We start from the raw sequence: 24,010 nt of genomic DNA on the forward strand, positions 1-24,010 counted from the left end.
TAATAGATTTTCTTTGTGCTATTGTCGAACCACATTATGAAACACTTTACTTGTACCATCTTGACACCTGGTAGAATGGTTTGGATGAAAGTCGTTTGGTTATAATGTGAACATGGGCTAAAGACATCTGCACAGGCTGAAGAAAGCTCTTGGAGAGTTTTAGAATATTTAGAATTTTTGTTTCTGCTCTTTGGTAAACTATGGGCCAAGACTTAAGTTTCAAGTATTGGTAAGTTCTGGAGATTCAGAAACAATGGAACAACTCCTTCTGTTTCTAAGCAGAATGCAAATATTGCTCCTTAATGGTCAGGGGTTGAATTAGTTATATAAAGAAAATGCCTAATGATTGCACCTTGGCTAAGATGAAGGCTAAGTTTCACATACAGGGCCACTAAGAATTGGATCTAATTCAAACATCTTATGCTTCTGTGAGTTTAAATTAAGTTTGTTTTTGGCAACTTTCTATCTACCTTTTAAATTTTGTTTCTTTTTCCTCCCCTCTTACCCCAACTCTCTTATTCTATTTAGTTTCCTACTAAGATATATGCTAATAAGGGTCAATATGTTACTCCTATAAAGCAGTACTTGAATTTTAGCAGAGAACTCCTGAAAGAAAAACAAAAAAGGATTGGGGGAAAGAACTTTGGGAAAAAGGCACAGTGGTAGGACATTAGGCACTCTGGTAGGTGATGAGGGTAATGATTTGGGAGAATTCTTGCATTATATAGACAGCATACCTCAAGTATGTTGCTGACTATTTATGATGCTAACTTATAATGCTAGCACTTCTTAGAAACACATGGTTTGAAAACAACTATTGAATTCAATTGCAGTTATTTTAAACATCACTCCTGGGAGGTTGCTAACCATTTGTTTTTGTTTTTAAATAAATAGTTAGCTGTATCAAATTAATTTTCAAACTATCTGGCTTAGTTGAATTTTACCTTCATTCTTCCTCTCTGCTCCCCTTCCCTCTACAATATTTTGTACTCAGCCTAATTCTATGACAAAATCTTGTGAACAATTCTATAGGTGTACTGGTTCTTTAGTAGACAGGAAGAACAATCCTTGATATTTTTATGGTGATAATAACTTGCTTTCTTTGTTCCTGCCTGAGAAAGTAATAACACTCTTACTTTTGTTTTTTACTCTATGACTAATTTAAACCATTTGCTCAGTGTGGAAGATTTATGAGCCCACCATCTGCTAGTTGGTTTTATTTTATTTTATTTTTTTACACATCATTGACAATAAAATTACATCAAGACACAGGATCATGGCAGGATAAAGTCACCTCCCATGAACTCATAGTTTTTTTTTCTTTTCCAATTTAACAAACATCAGCAATAAAAATATTTAAATTAAATTTATTTTGTACATATTTTAATATAGTAATTAACACATTACTTTTGCTGATATAAATAGAGAATAAAAACTCTCTGATGGTGGGGACATTTTCATTATTGTCTGTTATGTGCCTTAAACAGAGTAGGGTCCTTAATAAATGTTAAACATTAAGTACCCAATATGTACAAAGACATGCAGAGGATCTAAAAATAGATATGCATAGGGCTTGCTCTCAGTGAGGTTGTAATCTAATCTACAAGTGTTGGTTTGTTATCCTGTGTTTATTTTAGTGAGATACTTGGCTTTATAGGGAAAAAAAACCATAACATTTATTGGGATTCCTAATAGTCCTAATTGTTAGATCTACCTCAGAACTAATTCAAAATGTGTGTGAACCTTGCTTCTAAGAAAAGTGAGGAAGTAAAAGTCATCTTTTTTATGATCATTAAAGTTGTTGGTTTTGGCCATCCAGCCCACCTGCAGATGAAGTCATGACTACTAAGTATTTTGCTTGTTGAGTCTGGAAAAGCACCATAGAATGTTAGCGTTGGAAAAGACCCTAAGATCATATCATCCAACCCCTTCATCTTACTGATGAGGCAACCCCCATCAACACTTTTGGAAAAGAAAATAATATCAGGCTTTTGGGGACAAGAGGCCCAGAATTCTTGTGCTTTGGATTTCAACTCTGTTGGCACCTTTACTTCAGTACTGCCAGGATCTGACTTCATCAACTATTACAGACCTCAGTTCTTTTGCCCCATGGAAGACAATCTCATGAATAGCCTTGGCTCAAAAGACCATCATCTGATAGCCAACAACCTAGCGATGTGAAGTTGTTTTTAACAATCTGTTTGCATGCAACTATCAAAATTTCATTTGATGGTACTGAATGAAAAAAGGCTTTTCAGTTAGCTCTGAGCACAGTTCCCTGCATAGAAGAGGAACTTAATGAATACTTGTTGACTTTGCTAGGTGGTATAATGGAAAGAATCCTACACTTGGTACTAAGGAGATCTTAGTACGAATTTCAAAGCTTATTTAATTTACCACCTTGAGCAAGTGTCTCTATTAGACTCAGCTTCCCCATCTATAAAACAGAGAGAATATCAACACCTACCTCACAGAGCTGATGGGAGAACAAAATGTGGTAATAGGGAATAATAGTAAAAATAGGGAAAACACTTCACAAACCTTAAAGTTCTTCAGAAATTATTGTTGCTATTATCATTATTATACTTCTATAAAATTATTATTGCCTTACATGAGTATCATTTATTATTTTTATTATTTTGCTTTTCCTAGGTATTTACTACATGTTATTTTTATCCTCAAAGCTGTGAGGTAAGTAAAGCAGGTATTATTATGCTTAATTTATTGATGAATAATCAGGCACAGAGGGTTTAAATAATTTGTTGAAAAGTTACATAGCTAATGATAGATCACCACAAGGGTTCTTTCTATGGGACATTCCTGACTTATAGAAAATTCCTTAATTATACTTCCTAGTTTGTTATTTCTCTCTTCATTTTTCACTGATTTTCAAGCCAAAATAAAAAAAAAATCAATATCCAGATTTCTGGGCTTCCTCTTTTCAGATAGGCCTGTGGATTAGCATCAGGAAGAGAATTCTCTAAGCATTTAGTTGCTTCGATTCCAGAGTCCCTTTTATTTATACATGTACGAGAGAATGATATTTCTATTTCCCACATATCAAGTGATCATGAATATTTGTTCTTACCTGTTTTAGCTATCTCCAGATAGACATGGTCCAAGAAAGCTATGGCAATTATAATAGCAAGAAAAAATATTTTCCTACATTTAACTATAGAAATGAAAATTTATGACATTTATTTGAAAAGTTAAGAATATAATCTAGTTCACATAGGGGCTGTGTCACTGTCCACATTTTCTAAAGTCTAAGATCCTTTAAAAGTAACTGGTGAATGTTTCCTCAGTGACATCTATTTGACTGCATGTTTTTGTTCAGTTTTTCATGATGATGCATGAATCCATGCCATTTGGCTGCTAAGAGACAACACAGAGTGGGATTAAGATGGCCTAGTAAGGTTCTGTTTAGAAACACAGATCATGTATATGCAGATCTGCTGAGCTTTAGTGTCATCCTGGAAAGCTAGAGGAGAAAGTATGTAACTTAAATGGTCTGCTGCAGTATAAATCAAGACCAACTGATTGCCAAAGAAGGAAGGAAGGAAGGAGGGAGGGAAGGAACAAATAGATGGAGAAAGGGGAAAGAGAAGAAAAGAAGGCAGGAAAGGAAGGAGAGAGGACAGAAAAAAGAGAGAAAGAAGAAAAATAAAGATGGATGGAGGAAATGAGAGAAGAAGGAAGGAGTGAGAAAGAAGAAAAAGGAAAGAGGGAAAAGAAGGTAGGAAAGGAGGAAAGAAAAAAGGGAAGGAAAGGAGAAAGAAAAAAGGGAGAAAGGGAGAGATGGGAGTAAAGAAGGAAGAGAAGAAGGAGATAGAGAAAAAGAAAGGAAAGGAAAAGAATGGAAAGAAGGAAACAAAGACAAAGAGAAAGGGAAGAAGAGAGGAAAGAAGTAATTAAAAAAGGGAGAAGAGAGGAAAGAGGAGAGAAAGGAAAAGAAAGGAAGAAAAAAAGAAAAAAATCCAAATTGCTTATATTCAAGAAATAGAGAAATTAGCTAAAGACCCTCTGGGTACAAGCTGAAAACCTTTTTTAGCAAAGTTCAATCAATATGCACTTAGGTTTTTCCAGCTCTGATTTCTCTCTTGATTAATAAGCAAGCTAGCCAGAGGGGAAGATGGCAAAAGATCATAGAATTGGGAATTGGAGGGGATTGTAGATGTCACATAATCAACCCCATCATTTTACATATAAGTAAACTGAGTCTCAGAGAGTTTAAATGACTTGCTCCAGATCACAGAGCAGAGCCTGGGTTTGAATTCTTGTTCCTTAGCTCCAATTCTAATATACTTTTCTCTACTCCATTCTGACTTCAATGCAGCTGGCTCCAGAAAAGTATTTTTTCACAGAGATTAATCCTCATTATTTACTGGATTATGATTGAAAGACTGAACTCAATTTAAAGTTTTCATATGGGTAGTCTATCTATTGAACTTTTTAAAAGCAGCTGTGCCCGAGAGGAACTTTAGAGAAGACTTGTCTGCAATTACTTTGGAAGCAAAAAGCCCACTTTGAAGGGAGCCCTTCAGGTATAAATGCTTGAAAGGATCTTGTTCCTGGTAGCATTGGTTGCAGTACTTTGAGGGAGGGTTAAATATACATTTACAAGGACCAAAGAGATGGAGTAAGATATGCTTACATTTGAAAAATAACTAAGAAAATTTCTGGCAATTGAGTCAAAAAAGTTGTTTCAAAAACCATCAATCAAAACTAGCCCAAATAACATCTCAAAATACCAATTGTTAATCACATTTTTGAAAATTAAAACATTAAAACAACACTGAGATCAGCTCCTTCTTTCTCCTTTTCCTCCCATGGCTACAGGAGTTTATGTGCAGTCTTAGATTTCTAAAGCAGATGGTCCTCTGAATTCTCTTTCCCACATGACTTCACCATTCCTGTTCCTTCTTTTGTTTCCTCTGCCTTCATTCATAAGGGAATTTCATGCTATTCTCTAGCTTCCTTTTGGTCTAGCCTTTCCCCGACCATACCAGGCAGCCAGTAAGCAAAGTGACCACTTGTGAGGTTAACCCTTCCTCCAAATGATTTTGAGGGAAAAGCTAAATTAATTCATAGTTATTTTAAAACCAACATAGTTAAAAATGGTGTGTATATAAAAAATATTTTTTGGCAAGGAGACATTCCTGATGTCCCACAAATCAGGCTGACTTTGCCTATGCTGGTCTTATTTGTCCATCGTTCTTATTGACATCACAAGGTAATGACAACTTGGCATAGCTCTGCTGTGCTTAAAACCTTTTCTCTGTCATGCTTGACACTGTCCCTTTTCAGACTTGTTCTTCACAAGGATAAATGTCTGGAATGGAAATTTCTTAACCTGTGACCCATTAATATTTTGTTAACTATATATCAATATAATTGGTTTCCTTTCTCAACCTATATACTTATGTTTAAGCATTTAAAACCATTAGCCTGAGAAGGCATCCATTAGCTTTATCATACAGCCAAAAGGGTCCATGACATTAACTTCTGAAAGAAATATTCTCTTTCTGTCTCTGTCTCTCTCTTTCTCTTCTTTCTTTTTTATTTTTCTCTTTTTCTTTTCTTTTTTCTTTCTTTTCTCCTTTTTTCTTTCCTTCCTTTTCTCCTTCTTTCCTTCCTTCCTCTCTCCCTCTCTTCCTTCTTTCCTCTCTCCCTCTCTTCCTTCCTTCTCCTTCTCTTCCTTTTTTCCTTCTTTCCTTCCTCCCTCTCTTCCTTTTTTCCTTCATTCCTTCCTTTTTCCTTCTTTCCTCCCAATGAAGAGATTCATAACAGTACAGCTATATCAAGATAAAGTCTAAGAGAGGTACTTTAAGAGATCCAATGAGTTGACTAGAGGTACTCAGCAAGTCTATGTCAGAAGTGGGACTTGAACACAAATCTTTACCCAATCTATCACTCCTCTCCCATAACCAACATATTATTGGACAGCCAGGATGAAATATCATATTTTCTCTTACCTCAATGCCTTCTTTGTTTAAGGCATACTCATCAAAATTCAAAATGGCAATCTTGATTGTCCTCGGAGGGGGTAAGACAGTCAGACCAATGTTAATAGCATTACTACGCTTCGAGTCCAAAACAATGATTTCTTGTCGTTTTCCATCTGCAGCAGTTTTCTTAGTGAGAAAGTAAAGGAAAAATTCAAGATTAATTCATAATTTTTGGTGCTGTGTGCCTTTCATCAAGGAACTGTTAAAAATAAGCCTTTCAACTTACTACTCATTTAGGGAGGAAAACCAAGGGCTCAAAGCCAGGACAGGGAAGGCCTGGCAACTGACCAGTACGAAGAGATCAAGGAGTCAGTGTGGAAAGCAGGCCAAGCTTGGGTCAGGCAATGGAACTTTGCAAGTCAGACACATAACAAAATCAAATTGATTTTCCTTTAATGGGGGGAGAGGGACAATTGTGGTATTTGGTAAGAAAAGGGCAAAATTTTTATTTCCAAAGCAATACTAGACACAAAACTAAAATCTGCAAGAAATCCCATGATGGGTATTAAGAAAAGTGCTAACATTTGTCTTATTTGGTTGTAGATTTTCAGGGGATTCACATTTTTGTTTATTAGTTTGTAATGCAACTGAGGTTAAATGATTTGCCCGGCTAACTTGTCTGAGGTTGGATTTGAACTCAGAACTTCCTGACTATACTATCCAATCAGTTGCCCCCAAGGAACTCACATTTAAGAGTTACATAGCAGTATACGCTTTGAGACTTTGAACACCTGGCTTAACAAAGCAGACTTTCAGAATGAAAGCTAGTATAAAATAATAGAGAGGAAGAGAAAGAAAAGGAGTGTGAATGTAAAAGATCTTTACTTAAGAGTAAAGGGCAGCCATCATGGTGTAATGGTCAGAGAGCTGACCTCAGAGTCAGAGAGATAAGGATTAAAATTCCACCTCCAAAAGATAATGAGATAGCAAGGCAAGGAATTCTCTATCAGCAGGTTCTGAGGTGATTTACTAGTTTCTTCACCAGTGAAATCACAGGTCTGGTCCAAAACAGACAAAATCTCCTCCAACTGATACTGCACTTTAGAACTAACAGGGTGTTTTCTTCACATAATCTGGGAAAGGAGGTAGTACATTTTACAGATATGGAAACAGATACATGTGACTTGCTTAGAGTCATATATCTACCAAAATGTAGAGCCAGATGCAGAACCCACTTTGCTCTATATCACAACATCTCTCTTTAATTTTTTGTTGATTTGTTTTAGTGGACAAAAACAGAGAGTTTTCGGGAAGACTATAGAGATTAGTTTATGCAGCTAAGCAATACAATGGCCATATGCTATCTAAAAGACATGATTTAAAATCCAAACTCATATACTTGATAGGTTTGCAAACCTGGGCAAGTCATTTAACCTATATCTGCTTCAGTCTTCTCATCTGTAAAATGAGGTTAATAACACTTCTTACCTAGGGTTGTTGTGAAGATAAAATATTTGTAAAGAACACAGCAAATCTTAGGGCACTAAATGAATGCTTCCTACTAATTAAAGAGTATTTTTGCTTGTGTTTTTGTGGAGAGCAAAGACACGCCAAAGTTTAGTCAATAAAGTAAGTGACTTTTACTTATTCCCATTCTCCTGGCAGTAGTAATTTGACTTACATGCATAGTGTTCAGGAAGAACTAAACATTTACAGGGCATAATTTACAAATTCAATCCTATTAAATGGTAGACTTGTCACACATAGTAATAGGAATATTTTATATAGCGCACAAGCAGGATAATGAATTAGGACTAGAAATATTAAATAAGATTAGAGAAGCTACAAAATTAGAGTAGGTGATGAAATTGGGAGACTTCAGTCATTCCCAGAGGCAAATGGAGTGGTTCATTGGGAAGAAATGAAGACATATGGGCTTGAATTAGACCAATTAATTTTCACTTCCAAGAACAGAGAGTTTTAGGGTCAACAAGGAAAACAAACACATTGGACTTAGATCTGAGAAGTTAACAAGGACTCACATAGTACTTATTTTAAAACTCTCTGATGCACTTATTTTAATTTTGAGTTATATAATTGTGAATTATAGCTATCTGTATATTTTTGATCTTTGATCTTCTATTAAACTGAAAATTCCATAAGGATGGGAATTATGTCATATCTAAACTTTGATTATGGTAAGCACCTAACATATGCTCTGCACAAAGTAAATATTGAATAAATATTTGCTAGGAGGAATTGAACAGGAAAATTTTGTGAGTGACCTACCACTAAATAAGCATTATAGTGTAATTAAGTTCATAAGTTCCTAGTACATTATAGAACTATTCATTTTAGAAAATTGAACTTTGATTAATTTGGATATTGGTATTATAGCGTTTAGAGCTATAAATATTCTTAGAATATATCTAGTCCACTCCTCTCATTTTATAGATGCATAGACTTTTCTAGCAGGAAAATAATGGTAAAAACAGTAAATAAAACTCATGAAGTTTGGAAACAATTTTTAAAAAAGACATATTGGAAGCTTAGGGTGGCAGAGAGGGAAAAGGATAGATGTGCTAAGAATTAAGAGTACCAAAAGCTCAAAAATATAAATCAAATCACTAAATAGTGAACTGATAATTTAAAAAAAAATTAATAAAAAGATTCTCCAGATGAGAAGAGAGAATTCCACAGTATGTGGCAGGTCAGATATAAGAAAATAAGTAAATTAAAAATGAATTTAAAGAATTGGCACCTTGCAATGAACTCCAAAGCCCATAATAAATGGATCTTTAGATGAAAATAAATGGCTCACCTTTGGATGGTGATTCCAAAGAGCAAAAAGGGCCTTTTCACCTCATTCTTATGGTATAAAATGATGGTTTGTCCTCCATGGAGATCACTTACAGCTCAAAGTGATTTTAGAAGCCATCACATATAATCTGCTCATTTTACAGAGAAGAAAGCTGAGGTATAGAGAGGTAAAAGGATTTGCCCAGCACTATACAGCTAGTTACTGTCTGAAGCAAGATATAAATTCAAGTACACCTGATTTTAAATCCAAGTTCCTATCAATTACTACAGAAGTTCTCGAAGCATGATCTGAAGACCTATGGGAATTGTTTTCAGGGTCTCTGCAAAGTTAAGGATATTTTAACTCCTAACGTGCTAAATATATAAAAATATATGTATGCATGTATAAATGCATATGTGTGCACATGGATGCATGTGTATAAGTGTGTACACATGTGTATATATATACTTATGCACATACACATACCTCAAGATAGAGAAGAAGGCAGAGAGAGTTAGTTCTTTGGGGTATTCAATACTCTTTTTTAGTATTCATTTCTTTAATCTGCATTATGCAGCACCATAGGCTTGAAACCCAAACAGCAGAAAAAGAATTTTGAATAAGAGAAATGTTAAAGAGGAGAAATTCCTTTTTGTTGTTTATAGGTTGGAGGTACTAGATTAAACAAGGGCCAAAGCAAAGGATTCCAAGGAAACTGATGTGGCCAAATCACAGAGAATAGACATGCTTGGGGCTATCTCTCAAAGCTTTTGTGTTTGCTGTCATGATGGATAATCAGGGTTTTCCACACAATTATTAATTAGTGCCAATAGCAAATATCACGGGTGTTGGAGTCCCTAGTGTTTTTAAAATTAGCTCAAACACAACCTTATGCACGAATAAGTAAAATGTAGGACATTTTCAGTAATATGATGAATTGAATTGAAGCCAACTCTGGATTTCCTGCAATAATCTAGATTAATCTCATTAATTCTCTGAGACTCAATTTCTTCCCTTGTAAAATAGTGCAATTACTTAATCTTCATCAGATAGTTATGAGGAAAGCACTCTATAAACTCTAATATTCTAGATAAATGTGATTTATTTCACATTTATCACAAAAATTCACATTTATCAATGCATTCATTTTTTCTTTTATTTCTTACACTAGAGTTCTGGGCAAATTAAAAAAAAAAGTCTCCCATTTGCTCAACAGATGAAATTCTGAAAAGGAGGCTATCATCATGATAATGGGAAGCAAAGTGGTAGTGACTGGGAACAAAAGGGAAGAAAGCAACTGCTTCTCCAAAAAGTAATCTTTCTCTAATTTAAAAGCTTCCATTTCCACTTCTCTTTTTTAATGTTTCAGTTTCTTATACTTCTGTGCTCTATCTTTTTCACTGTGGGCAGCTCAGTTTCTTCTACTACTCTATTTCTATCACTGAAGATTATAGCATGGGTCCCATTTTTTAAGATTTCTCTCATGTTTATAGTTCAGGTAATTATTCCTAGATGAAGAATGGTGCCTGGGTAGAAGTAGCATAGGCTTTGTGTGCAGGCTTACTTCAAGTGTGGATAGCTCAGGGAAGCAAATTTGTTAGGCTATTACCTTTATGTGGAGATGGACTGGACTAAAGTAGCTTCCATGGGATTGAACCTGGCTTCTTAAGTAGGTAAACATGTTCTGGCCCTTTACTAAAAAACCTTGGGAAGGGCAAGCAGGTGGGGCAGTGGATAGAGCACCAGTCTTGAAGTCAGGAGGACCTGAGTTCAAATCTGACCTCAGATACTTAACACATCCTAGCTGTGTAACCCTCGGTAAGTCACTTAATCCCAATTGCCTTAGCAAAAAAAAAAAAAAAATGAAAGAAAGAAAGAAAGAAAAAAGAACATGGGAGATCAGCAGTTCTTGGTTGCTACTCATGTGTCCCTTTGATTGATTAGGGACTAAAGGGTACTGGTCCCTAAGCAAAGAGACTCCCTTGAAAGAGTCTGGATGCCATCTCCTTTCTTCTTGTATTCCTCAAAGTGGATGACTCTTTACCACTTATTTAGAGGTTATCCATTTAAATCCCCCAAGAAAACACAAATTTAATAACTCTGAAGTCTGAGTCAGAAAACATGGGTTAAAATCCCAGTTTTTCCACTTAATAGGGATAGAACTATGAGCAAATCATTTATGCATTTGAGTTCCTGAAACCCTGAAGGTTAAGTGACTTGTTAAGGAATGAGGAGCCAGTATGTAATAGAGGAAGGACCTGAATATTAGGCATCCTGACTGAGAAACTGATTGCCCACTCCATCATCTGGCTTCTCATAATTAACTCTTTAGAACACAATATGATCAGAAGAGTGACTGAATTGGTGATGTCCCCTGTTGTAGGAATCCATCAAAAAGTAATTCCCTCCACCAATTCAGGTCAGCACCTTCTTTGCTCTCTTAGAGAGCTGCCTACAGCCAGGAGAGGCAAAAATCACCTGTTCTGGGTCATGCAGCCAGTGTGTGTGACCTTCTGTTCTCTATCTACTTATATACCCCACTGCCTCTATATAGCAGAATAATATAGAGGAAGAGCAAGATGTAAAAACAAGTTTTATTCAAAACTTTCAATGTAGAAATATTATATAAAATAATGTTTGAAATCTACACTTCCATTCATAAGTCGAATCCTAGTTTACCATTGTTGAGAACAGCTTGCTGTTTTTATTCTTTAAGAGACAAGAGAAAAATCTATAAAACACTATTGGAACAAAATTCCTCTGTGCATCCATCTGTTCTCTCTCTGTGTGTCTCTTTCACACACATATATGTGTATGTGTATATATATCTCCATATATACAGATATACATAACATATGTATGGGTATATACATATATAATTTTTTTAGAGGGGCAAGACAATGAGGTTGAATGATTTGCTCAGGATCACATAGATAGTAAGTGTCTGAATCTGGATTTGAACTCAGATCCTCCTGATTTCAGGATCAGTGCTCTATACATTGTGCTACTTGGCTGTCTGTTATTCTCAGTATTAGGGGATTCTTCCACCAAGAATTCATGTTAAATGACTTATCTATTTGTCATGTAACTGAGTTCTTGTTCTAATTGTAACGTTATCAGTATCAGACAGTCCTCAACCCAGATCCAGTAATTCACAATTTCTTCTCATCTGAATCTTGGCTGCTTCCAGAAGATTTGTCTCCTCTGAGACATGGAACAGCTCAACAGCATCAATCAAAATCAGAATTCTAAACTATAGTCCAGTGGTAAAGATGCAAAATAATGAAACTCAGTATATTGTTTATATTTTTTCTGTTAAACAATGTTAGAGAGGAGAGTGGCTTTTGAGATTTTCTACTTGAAGCCTCTCATTTTCCAAATGGGGAAACTGAAGTTTTGCTTATGATCTCAGAGCATTTCCCAGGTCTCCAGATCCTTCCTCACTCAGCCCTGGTTTCTTTCTACTAGTTTTCCACATTAGCTTGTTTTGAAGTAAACTTACATTTTTGCTCTCTTTTTTTCTTCACTGTGACTTCTCTGTCTCCCTCCCCTCTAATATCTAAGTTGACAAAACAAGAAGCAATCCATGTTCCACAACCCATTCAGACAGAAAATTACAAGACATATTTTTGTTTTCTTATCAGTTCTAATTAAGTCATCACCATAATCTTTAATATGGCAAATCAACTTCCTTCTTTACTGGGATGGGGAATGGTAGGGAGAAGGATATTGCTTTCATGATTATAATCATATCCCCATGACTCTCTCGGTGTAAGTTTTCTGTCCTAAATTACAAATGACTCCCCTGTGTTATATGCTGCCACGTGAAGTCTATTTCATTTTATTTTTGTACACTCTATTGTGTTTAATAAAAAACTTCTTGGGAGCTAGAATTAGGAAGTGGCTGTTTATAGCTGTGTTTTATGGAAATTCACAGTTAAGGATTAGAAACAGAAGTAAAATTGGTCACATCTGTATCAAGTAACAGAAGCCAAAAAAAATGGAGTGAAGCCTTTAGGATAACTTTTTCCCACTTTAATGTATATTAATTTAAAAATAAAGTTCATTTAATTTTAATTTCATCTTTATTTTCCATGCCCTTCATTAGGACCTACCCACCTTGGCTACACCAAAAAAGTGGTGAGCTGTGTTTTTATTTTTAGTTGTGGAACATCTTGGAATGAATTTCATTAAATTGATCTATATGTTTCCTTAATCTTACATTTCTATTCTACAGTTGAGATATGGAATATAATGGCATGGAGTAATAGTGGTAGAAGAAATCTTAGAATTCAAATAGTCAAACTCTTATCTAAAGCTTAGATCTACTATATATTGACAAGTTTGTCTTTATTGGAAATACAATTTTAACTCAGAAACTTTTAAAGGTACATTAAGTACTGATAACTCTTTTCCTGACCTGTCCTACTAAAAGTCATGTCATAATAAAACCAAGAATGCAGATTATTTATATGGACCACATATTCAGGGTTTCCTAGGGAAGTCCTTCAGTCATGCTTCTTCTTTTTAAAAAAACAAATAAAGTTTTATGTTTCCTCATTGCCAAATGGTTACTTTTTTTTTCTCCTCTTCTCTACCCTCTGCCAAAGTTAGCTTCTTCCTAGGATTTGGTGATTAGTAATCCCTCTTTTCACTAGTTAAACCATTTCTCCCCCTACCCCTACCAATGGGAATCTAATGACGTACAGTTAAATAAATGGACACAATAGAAAAACACTCTCTGGGTGACACCTGTGTAAATTAACTCAGTGGGTTAATGAGACCAAAGTTTAAAATTTGATCTCAGTAATAATCAATTCATTTTTAACAGCTAAAATATTTTCTATAGCCACAGATGTATTTTTATCCCTAGTCAGTTATCTTTTAAATGAAGGCATTTAGAATTGGGTGTAGTTGCCTTGTCCCTGTTTTTAGATAAATTTGAATCACTGTGACATTGGTCATAGGTCACTGGAATCATCTTTTCATGAATTACTTGATGTATAAAACAAAAATTGTGTCTTTAGTTACCTGGATGTGCAGGTTTTTGATAGGAATTTTTCTTCATCTTCTCCCAGAAGCCTCCACTAAATTCCTGTTCTGATACTTCATGGTGGTGTGGAGGTGAAAACAGAACCTCAACAACTAGACCATAGAGGGAAAACTTTGGCAGCTTTTGTCAGACCAAAAAGGCTTCAAATATAGCCTCAGTGCTGTCAAAGACTGGCCATTTCTACTTAGCTGTCATGTATCTCCTGAATTCTTTGGTCATTGGCAACCATCCAGCTAACAAGGCTTTCTAGATAAGTGATAGCGTATCTGCTGAAGGAAATTCCCTTTTGGGAAAATCTAATTACATTTCATTTTCACAGGGAGTTCTAGAACAAAAGTAGGTAATGCAGAATGGGTGATTTGGTTTTTCACTGTGTTTGTGTGTCTGTTTGTGATAGGAGGAGGTATTTGATAAAGGAAGAACTGGTGAACTAATTAAAGTCGATCACAATGAGTCTTTCTATATTTCTATTTATATATTCAAATGAGTTGTAGGAAATCATAGTTAAATACATGTTCCTGTTCTCTGTACTGTAAGAGCTTTAACTCTGGGAATTAATTTACTTTCAAATAGAGCAGATTTCCACACTAGTTGATTGGAAAATCCAAATGTGTTGACTACAAGCTTGTTTGAACTTTGAATAATAGCTGTATCTTACTAGCATTTTAAATATTAAATTGTAGAGGTAGTGGTGGGGCAAGTTCTTTCAGCTCCCATGGGAAATCCCATGAGGATTTAAAGGAGGAATATAGATGGGAATGAAGGAATTGTTGGCAGCTCTTGGCCATGTGCCTGAAAAGCAAGGCTGGCCCTCTAAGTCATTCCCTATTGCTTGTGGATTGTCAGCACTTTGCCCAATGCATTCAGCTGCATACTACAAGAAGTTTATGGAGTTCATACAGCATGGAGTTCAGTGCTTTACTCCCTTCACAAAATAAAATTTTGTATGCTTGACCTTTTCTATTTCCTTCTTTTTTGCCCTTAAGGGAATCTGCATCCATGGGGAAACATGGAATATTTTTGCTTAAGACTCATCTAGCAAAGATAATTATTGAAAGCAGTAATGTATCGCAGGAGGAAGAAGAATGGGTTAGTAAAGATAACAGTTGACACTTGTAGATGGCTGTGTACTTGGCAAAGTACTTCCACAAACCTTGTTTCATTAAGAGGGAGAAACAAACGTGGGTTGTGTCAAAGGACATTTTGCAGCTTGAATAAAATTTTGTAGATATGATAATTAAAAAGAAGTATTTTCAAGACTGATATAAACTGACTAAAACTTCTCAGCCTTCCTTTAAAGATGAGAAACCTGTGTGTCCAAGTTAGGATTTTTTAAATGCAATGAATCATTAGAAATATGTTAATCAATCTATTAGTGGAGTATTTTTTCTCAGTTCCCTATATTGTCATGCTTAATAAGTACCTTACAATGGAGCTATTTTATTTTTAGTAACTTGGAATACAAAGTGTAATTCATAGATGCAATACTACAGCTAAGGGCTAAAATATCCAAATATAAACCAAAAACTTCAATCAGTCACCCCAGTATAAACCAGAAATTTCAATCACCTCAATACATGTGGTGTCCACTCAATCCAAAACATATAGATAGATTAGGTTATTTGGAAAGCTCTATATTTTTGACAGTCTGTAAGTTTTCTCAAAGAATTACTTAAAGAAATTCATTCAAGATTTGACATCTTTTGTAGGCATAGAATTGCATCCTATAGTCAATGTCTAAACTGCCTAATGTTAAATTAGGATTGTTGGATCACCATATTCATTGACTGGGTAATGTCATTTCTAGGCAGCTAGACGGCACAGGTAGACAGGCTGGGAGTCAGGAAGCCTCATCTCTTTGAATTCAAATCTGGGCTCTAATACTCACTAGCTGTATGACCCTGGACAAGTCACTTAATCCTGTGTACCTCAGTTTCTCATCTGTAAAATGATCTGGAGAAGGAAATGGCAAATTCCTCAAGAATCTTTGCCAAGAAAACCTCAAATAGGGTCATTATGAGGTAGACTTCACTGAAACAACAGAACAACAATGTTATTTCCAGCTAATCAGTTGTTTTTCTTTCCTAACTAGTTGATCAATGAACTCTACCAGATCAATGTGTTTAAGCTTATCTTTTTCTTTCCTAGCTCTGATCATTTAGTTTCTTAGATGGCCATTTTTGTTAATGTTTCACTTATTACTGCCCATATTATCAACATCCACATCAACTGAAATAGAACAAAAATCACTAAACTTGTATCTAGGGTGGGAATGATAAATTAATAATTCAAAACCTAACATATATATGGCTCCTACTGAATGCATGAGCTACAGAGCTGTATGGTCTTACCAATGATGAAAAGAAATGCCACGAATTAAAGGAACAAGCTAGATGTGAGTGGTACCTTTGTGACAGACAGTTCCTTGGACTTAGACTCAAAGAGGTGCTCCAGTTTGGAAGTATCCACTTTAATGGGTTCCAGTTTCGACCACAGGAATTCTCTGCAGCGTTTGTTTTTACACTGCCACTCAAATGGCCGCACCTCATTCCAAAAGAGACGGATGGTTTTCTTCTTCTTTGTGAATGCTGGCTGACCCCTGGGAACCTGGGGCCACCCTAAACCCTGAGGAGTGCCATACATTGGGGGAGGAGCCAATAAATTAGCAGGGGCTGGAGTTGGAGATGAGCAATCAAAAAGAGGGGGAGGGGGAGGGGGAGGCAAACACAAAAAGGAAGGTGGAGGTGGAGGAGGAGGAATGAGTGAGTCTCTGGGACCCCAATCCATATCTAAAACATCTATATCATCCTCATCTCCTAAGTCTGTAAAGTCCATCTCTTTGATTTTCAGTTCCCTAGGATTCGCCATGAGCTGATCCCAAATATAGTCCGACTCCTTCTTTGGTTGTGCTTGTGCCTTTTCAGAGACCTGTTCACCAATTCCTGTCTCTGATGAGGCTGTGCCTTTGGAGAGCTCCCCATTGTTGAACTTTTCAGCAAAAGCTTTCACACTTCCCTGGTTCTCCAAGTTTTCAATCTCCATCTTTCTGACATTCTCATCTTTAACCTGGGCATTGGCCTGGAGAACAGAGATCCTACTGGCTACACAGGGGATGGACTCTTCATCTTCTTCCGTCCTCTTCTTCTCCTCCTCCACCTTCTCTGGTTCCTTCTCCTCTTCATCTTTGGGTTTTTTATTATGAGCATACAACATGTCCAGCATGAACCGCTTGTTGTTGAGAATGTTGCTACACTGCTCATTTACACCAGCATCCTGAATGGTCTGGGACCAGAGACCTGAAATCACAAAAGCAAAATTAATGAAAAAGTAGCAGAGGGGATGCAGATCAGCAGAAGCAGATAGTGATGGACATGAATGACATTTTGGCAGGTGTACATCTGGAACATCGATATCTGCATATATATATATATATATATATTTTGAATGGCTCTCTCTTGGAGATATGATGTACAGCCACTAATATATAACTGTTTCTCTCCTGGGCAGGTGGTCAAAATGTCATCTCTGTCCACTGACATCCCTCTGCCTGACACAAAATCATGAAGATTATTTAGTTTCAAGAACACCTGTCTCTAAAGAAAGCAGTTCCTCATTGATTTTCTTGAATGGCCACAGTTGGTGGATCTCTGCTTTAAGTCTCCCATGACTCTTTTTTTAATGATAACACATACTCCATTTCTTTTCCCCTGTTCTCAACAACGTCAGTTTCAGAGTTCTGAGATTCTTTCTTCCTTCCTTCCTTCCTTCCTTCCTTCCTTCCTTCCTTCCTTCCTTCCTTCCTTTCCTGTGGCAATGGGGGTTAAGTGACTAGACAAGTCATAAAGCTATGAAGTGTTAAGTGGCTGAGGCCATATTTGAATTCAGGTCCTCCTGACTTCAGGACTGGTGCTCTATCCACTGCACCACATAGCTGACCACATAAATTTCTTAAGCTAAGATCAGAGTCTCTGTTGTTAACTCAGTAAGGACAGGATCCTTAGGTACCCCCAATGAATCAAGGGTTCCCTGCACAGTTTCTTTGGGATACCTCCTCCCTCTTAGTAGAACAGGGAAATCATAAATGGCTCTAGACATTTTTACTTTGCCACTAACATGCAAAAACCATAATGAAAAGATCTTGTCTTACTGTTTTTTGATTCAAACTTATGAGGCATTTAATTCAAAAAGTCATACTATAAGCCACTCAAGAAGAATGAAGGCCTTCACTTTTGATATTTTTTAAAAGTATACTTTTGCTATTTCATGATCTGAAAACCCCTGTTCAGTTTCACAAATTAAATAAATTTAATAATAAATGATGAGCAGCCTATTTGAAATGGCACAGGAACTAAATCAAAATGAATCTTTTCACGGCTCTGAACAGCTCTTTTATTCTTCTATTATGTTGGCAATGTTTAACAAATTGTGCAGTATTTTAAACTTTTGGATTCTCTGCTTACTTTTTAAAAAATCTCTGTTATCAAATTTACATTATACAAAACCCCAAAGAAAAATATGAATGTAAGAGCAAAAGAAGAAATCACAAAGTGAAAAAAAAACCCAAAACACAGATGAGTTTCTTTCAAGCCTTATAATTTTCCCCCTTTAAATCTACAGATAATAATCAGAAATATATACCCATAAGGATCTGTCTTTGAGTTCCTCATGGGAGGAACTCTTCTTCATAAGAGGAAGTTTAGAATCACCTGGAAGTGCATCTGAACGGCAAGACTTACAGAGATGCTTTTTCCTATTTACCCTAGCTTGTCTGGATAAGCAGCAGGATTTCTCAAAGCCCAGTAATAATGAACTGCAGTGAAGTAGGAGGCATCCGATTATACCATAAAAGTATAGACAGACCCACAGCTTGTGAATAATTAGGAGCATTTGTTGATCTCCTGTTCTTGCTAAGAAGGCAGTCACTTGTGATTGATAGCTGAGATCCCACTTTGGGAAAGTTATCCTTATTTAGAAGAATGTTGGATAATCCGACCCGCATGAGTTCATTGGCTTACTTTTCTAATCCAACTAGTTGATGTATTTCAGTACTGCTACACGGGGTAATGATGACTAACTGTTAAAGCATAATAAACAAAACATGATGCAGGAAACACGAAGAAGGCTTGGCTCCAGAGAGTATGTGCCTGCAACTCTGTACATAGTATCTGAGCAAGCAGCAGTAAGATTCTCGTTAACTTGACTTTGAATAAAATTCAGCTTAGTGCTATGTGTGGTCTCATACCTTGCACTCATTCTATTGCAGACTCCTACAACTTCATAAATATAAAACCCGGAATTAAAATGCAAGGAGCATCCCTGAGATGCAAATATATCTCACATTTCTCCTTTGTTACTCCGTCAGGGTATGGGCAATAAATGTCAATACTGCCTTTTGACCAGGCAAATAATAGGTTAAAATGGAAATCCTAATTAATCATCATCTGACTATTATTTGACATCATCTATGTAGCCTTTCTCCTTTGTACAAAAAGAAGGCAAACCAAAGAATTGTTGCCACAGGAGTCTGTTGAGTGATACTCTCAAGAGGCTTTTGGAGGCCACAAGCCCCCAGAGATTCTAGTTTTAATGAACTTATATCATCTGGTTGAGGACTTTTAAAAATATTTCATGGGTTCACGACTTTACCAGCAGGGACACTCCCTCGTGAGTGCAAACTGACGTCCCACCTTAGGGCATTCAAAGACAATGTTTGTGAGTTTGAGAGAACACAATAATACCTGCTGGCCATTTCTCTGAGAAGGAGCCTCTCTAGGCTCTCTAAGCTGTTTCTTGGAGCTCAGGCTCACATCGTGGGCAAATTAGCTCAAAATATACAACTTAATCTGCTAAACACATGGCATTTGACCCCAAAAGGGTTTACTTTAAAAGAGTAATAATGGGCAACTATCATTATATACTTCAGGAATATAACTTCCTTTAAATTAACAGAGCAAAGAGCTCTGTTTATGAGTTAAGAAGTAATATCACGTTCACCATTACAGGCAGTTTTTACAGGATTTGCAAATTGTTTCTTACCTTAAATTTAGGAACCTAAATGTAGCATATTCTTGTAAATCCCATGATAAAAAAAAAGATCAAACCCATACTTTCAGTGTCCTATTTTTCACTTTGTGCAAAAATTTTCTCCTAGTTGTAGGGAGAGTTAGATTATGTATAATCCCCAAAGTGAGTAGTTTTAAAATTAAAACAATGTAGTCCATATGAGGGAAATGGCCTTAATCAATTCTTAGGGAATTCAGATGCAATATAATATAAAGAGCAGGAGGCATGACATTAGATCTGGGTTTGGATTCTGCCTCTTTTACTTATAACATACATGACCGTGGATGAATCACTTAATCTAAATCAAATGGGAGCAATAATGTTTATGATATCTCTTTCTCAAGATTGCTAAAGGGATGAAATAAGATTCCATATCATAGTATTTTATAACAGTAGAACACCATATATTGAGTTATAATTGAATATTGCTTTTTTCTTTTTCTTTCTTTCTTTCTTTTTGCTGAGGCAATTGGTATTAAGTGACTTGCCCAGGGTCACACAGCCAGGAAATGTTAAGTGTCTGAAACCAAATTTGAACTCAGGTCCTCCTGACTTCAGGACTGGTGCTCTATCCACTACACTGACTAGCTGCCCCAAATATTGCTTTTTTTCAATGGAACTGACTACAACAATGAGCATTATGATTCAAATATTGCAGAGGACTTCAAAGTCTCATCAATATGAGAACTTCTTCCATTGATTCAGACCACAAATCATCTGAGACTTTTCCATTTGTGTGAATTGTCCAAGTACTCCCATAAATGCATTAGGGGAGTGCATCTAAAGTGCTGTGGGCCTCTCTTGCTTGACCATACGATACCAGCTTCTCTCTCTCTCTAGAAAAGGGCTTCTTAAAATTTTTCCACTCATGACCCCTTTTCACCCAAGCCATTTTTACATTTCTCTAGATATGCAGGTATGTAAAATAGGTATACAAATCAAACATTTCCTGATAATAATTATAATTTTTCAATTCCCACATTCAATTGTGAGACCCCATATGAGGTTGCAATCCACAGTTTAAAAAGCTGGGTTCTGAATAACCAAATTTTGGGGGGGAGGGGAGAGGTGAACCAGACCTGTGGCTTCATTGGTTATAAGAATTAGTGGCGAGGAAACACTTTCTCCCAATGTAGATGGGCACTTGCTCTGCAACTAATAAGTTCCCTTGGGTACTGAGAAGATAAAAAACTTGTCATGGATAACAAAGCCAGATTGTGTCAGAAACAGGACTAGAACCCAGGATTTCCTCATTCTAAATCAAATATCTGTCCTCTATGTAGCTCTGCCTCTCAATTGTTTGTTACTCTGGGAAAAAGACAAATTAAGGATTTTAAGGAAAGTATCAAATTTCACAATACAAAGTAACCAAACCCATGCCAGCATTGTGTTATGATGTTTCTAATATTTTCTGTCAATCAATCAGCATTTACTAAATACTTAATATGTACCAGCCACTATGCAAGATACTGAATTAAACTATAAAACCTTGAATTTGTTGGTAACAAACAACCAATTACATAGCTCTTAATCTAATGGACATAAAGAAAGAAAAATTTCTTATTGTTTCACAAAGGGAAGGAAGGAGGTAAGAAAATAGCTTCTCTTTTAATAGCATATTTTAAAGATTTATAGCAATATAACAAACCAGCCTGGTGAAGTGTGCCTCCCCTCTGTCCTTCCTTTCTTCCTTCCTTCTCTAGTTTCTTTCTTTCTTTTTTTCCCTTCCCCTCCCTCTCTCTCTCTCTCTCTCTCTCTCTCTCTCTTTCTCTGTTTGTCTGTCTTTCTCTCTGTGTCTCTCTCTGTCTCTGTCTCTCTCTTCCTTCCCCTCTCTTTTTCTCTCTTTCTTTTTTCCCTTTTCTATATTCAAATCTGTAGTTTCTTGGATATAGGGAACTCTGAATGAAAAAAGCTCTTTCTTATTGACATACCTGGTGTACTGAATAGTTAAGTGATTTGCCCAAAGTGACATTATGTGTGAGAGATGGGTTCAGGACTTTTTGAATTTAAACTCACATACACAACATAACATTACCTTTGAAATAAAATAATAACAGAATTTTAAAGATTATAGTTAAATCAACAACTAAATCAATGAATTACAATGCTTATTTCTCAAGGGAAACCACTAGATTCTTTCATTATCAACCTGTTAAACAGAATTTCTGAATCTAACTCTACCATAAAGTGCTATATAGCTTCCCTGGGTCTCTTACCTCTGTACACCACAATAGTCTCAGCATAATGGAGTGTACAGAGTACTGGACTAGATTCAAATCCTGCTTCAGATACTTATTAGCTATGTGACTCTATACAAGGCATTTCACCTCTCTGTAGTTTCTCCACTGGGAGATCCCTTTCAGCTTTGAATTTATGATTACTCAAGGGAACTCAGTACTATTCTGTAGTCAGTTCAGCAGTTTACTTCTTTCCCACCTTCCTATTTTCTTTAGAATTTCTTTGTGTGATTGAATAAAAGACTTTACCAGCTTCATTATCACTTGTTAATTTGCTTTCTTTCTCTTCTCTCTCTAAAGTGCTGCTTGTGGAGGAAATACTGGAGGCTGAGCAGTTGTCTTTTTCATTCACTTCTTCATTTTGCCTTTCCTTCTCACTGAGTATTGCACTTTCTTCTGGTCCTTGGGTCCCTTCACTTTTTGGTCCCCCTTGGTGACACAACACTTCCTGATGCGGTACATCCACCCTCTGCTTCACTCCGACCTCAGCTTCCACTCCTCCTGCTTCCACTCTTTCTGTCTCAGGCTCTGCTTCAGGGTCAGGGTCACTTGCACTCACTGGTGGAGACAACAATGGAGAAAATATTCACTTAACAGTCATTTCTCGAAGGTGTCAAGTGAGAGTTGAAAAATTATCAGAGTGGGGTAGTCCCCCTTCTTTCCATTCTTTTTCCTCCTAAACAAAGGAAAAATATCCATGGCGAATGTACAACCTCATAAATAAGATGCTGATGGATAATGGATGAAACTGAGAGCTACCTGAGCAAGTCTATCATCCTTTGCTTCAATTGTTCCCACACTGAAATTAGCTCCATATTTTCAAAACATATTTAGAAGTTTGGCTATGGGGTTTTCAAAACCATTTATAAGATGATCAAACATGGAAGCCGGATGCTTATCTTCTAGTAAAACAGGGATCTCCACATCTGGTCTAATTTCCTGGCTATATAAAAACTAAATACATTACATCATGCCAGTCTGCTCTGGGTGGAATTTATCATGTGGATCAGCTCAATTTTCTAGGCATCCTGATCAAGTCCAAAGAATTGAAAAAAAAACTGTTTCAATCTTTCCTATACATTTTAGGGTAGAAGGTAGTCAGAAGCAAAACACTTTTGAGGAAGGACAAGATAAAAGGAGAGAGTAAAATAAACAGTTAGCAATAGTTATTGTAAAAAATATTTTAAAAAAAGTTTCTCTAATGAAGGTTTCATTTCTCAAATGTATAGAACTGAGACAAATTTATAAAAAATAAGAGCCATTCTCCAATTGATAAATAATCAGAAGATATGAAGTTTTCAAATGAATTGATCAAGCTATTTATAGGCATAAAAATGTTCTAACTCATTATTGTTTGGAGAAATCAAAGTAAAACCTACCATCTCATACCTATTATTGGTTAATAGGCAGAAAAGGAAAATAATAAATGTTGGAGGGAATGTGGGAAAAATGAGACATTAATGCATTGTTAATAGAATTGTGAACTGATTCAGTCATTCTGTAGAACAGTGTGAAATTATGCCTAAAGGGTTACAAAATTATGCACAATCTTTCACCTAACATTACTACTAGGCATGTATCCCAAAAGAGATTTAAAAAAAGGAAAAGAACATATGTGTACCAAAATATTTATAGCAGCTCTTTTCTCAGGGCAAAGAGATGCCTATCAATTGGGAAATAGCTGAATAAATTGTGGTATGTGATTATGATGGAATATTATTCTATAAGAATTGATGAACAAGTTGCTAACAGAAAAATCTGTAAAGTCCTCCATGAGCTCAAGCTAGGGAAATGTATCATATACAAAATGAGAACAATATTGTGGGATAACCAGCTGTGAATAACTTAGATATTCTCAGAAAAACAGTGATCCAAGACTACTCTGAAAGACTTATGATGAAAAATGTCA

General features: G+C 36.1%; 1 protein-coding gene across 8 annotated transcripts in view; it reads right to left on the bottom strand.

Moving 5' to 3' along the window:
• The window catches only part of FHOD3 (formin homology 2 domain containing 3), a 652,613-nt gene that overhangs the window by 59,492 nt on the left and 569,111 nt on the right, over positions 1 to 24,010 (bottom strand). For 7 of the 8 annotated variants that reach the window (XM_051969747.1, XM_051969754.1, XM_051969753.1 and 4 more), the window contains 3 exons: positions 22,351 to 22,659; positions 16,208 to 17,097; positions 5,976 to 6,134 (listed from right to left, as the gene is read on the bottom strand). In XM_051969747.1, coding sequence (XP_051825707.1) covers positions 5,976 to 6,134; positions 16,208 to 17,097; positions 22,351 to 22,659 — 1,358 coding nt within the window. The remainder of the gene's footprint in view (positions 1 to 5,975; positions 6,135 to 16,207; positions 17,098 to 22,350; positions 22,660 to 24,010) is intronic. The other variant, XM_051969751.1, reaches the window with a different exon arrangement.

This window comes from Antechinus flavipes, chromosome 1 (assembly GCF_016432865.1).
Source record: "Antechinus flavipes isolate AdamAnt ecotype Samford, QLD, Australia chromosome 1, AdamAnt_v2, whole genome shotgun sequence".
In the NCBI taxonomy this organism is placed as follows: Eukaryota; Metazoa; Chordata; class Mammalia; order Dasyuromorphia; family Dasyuridae; genus Antechinus; species Antechinus flavipes.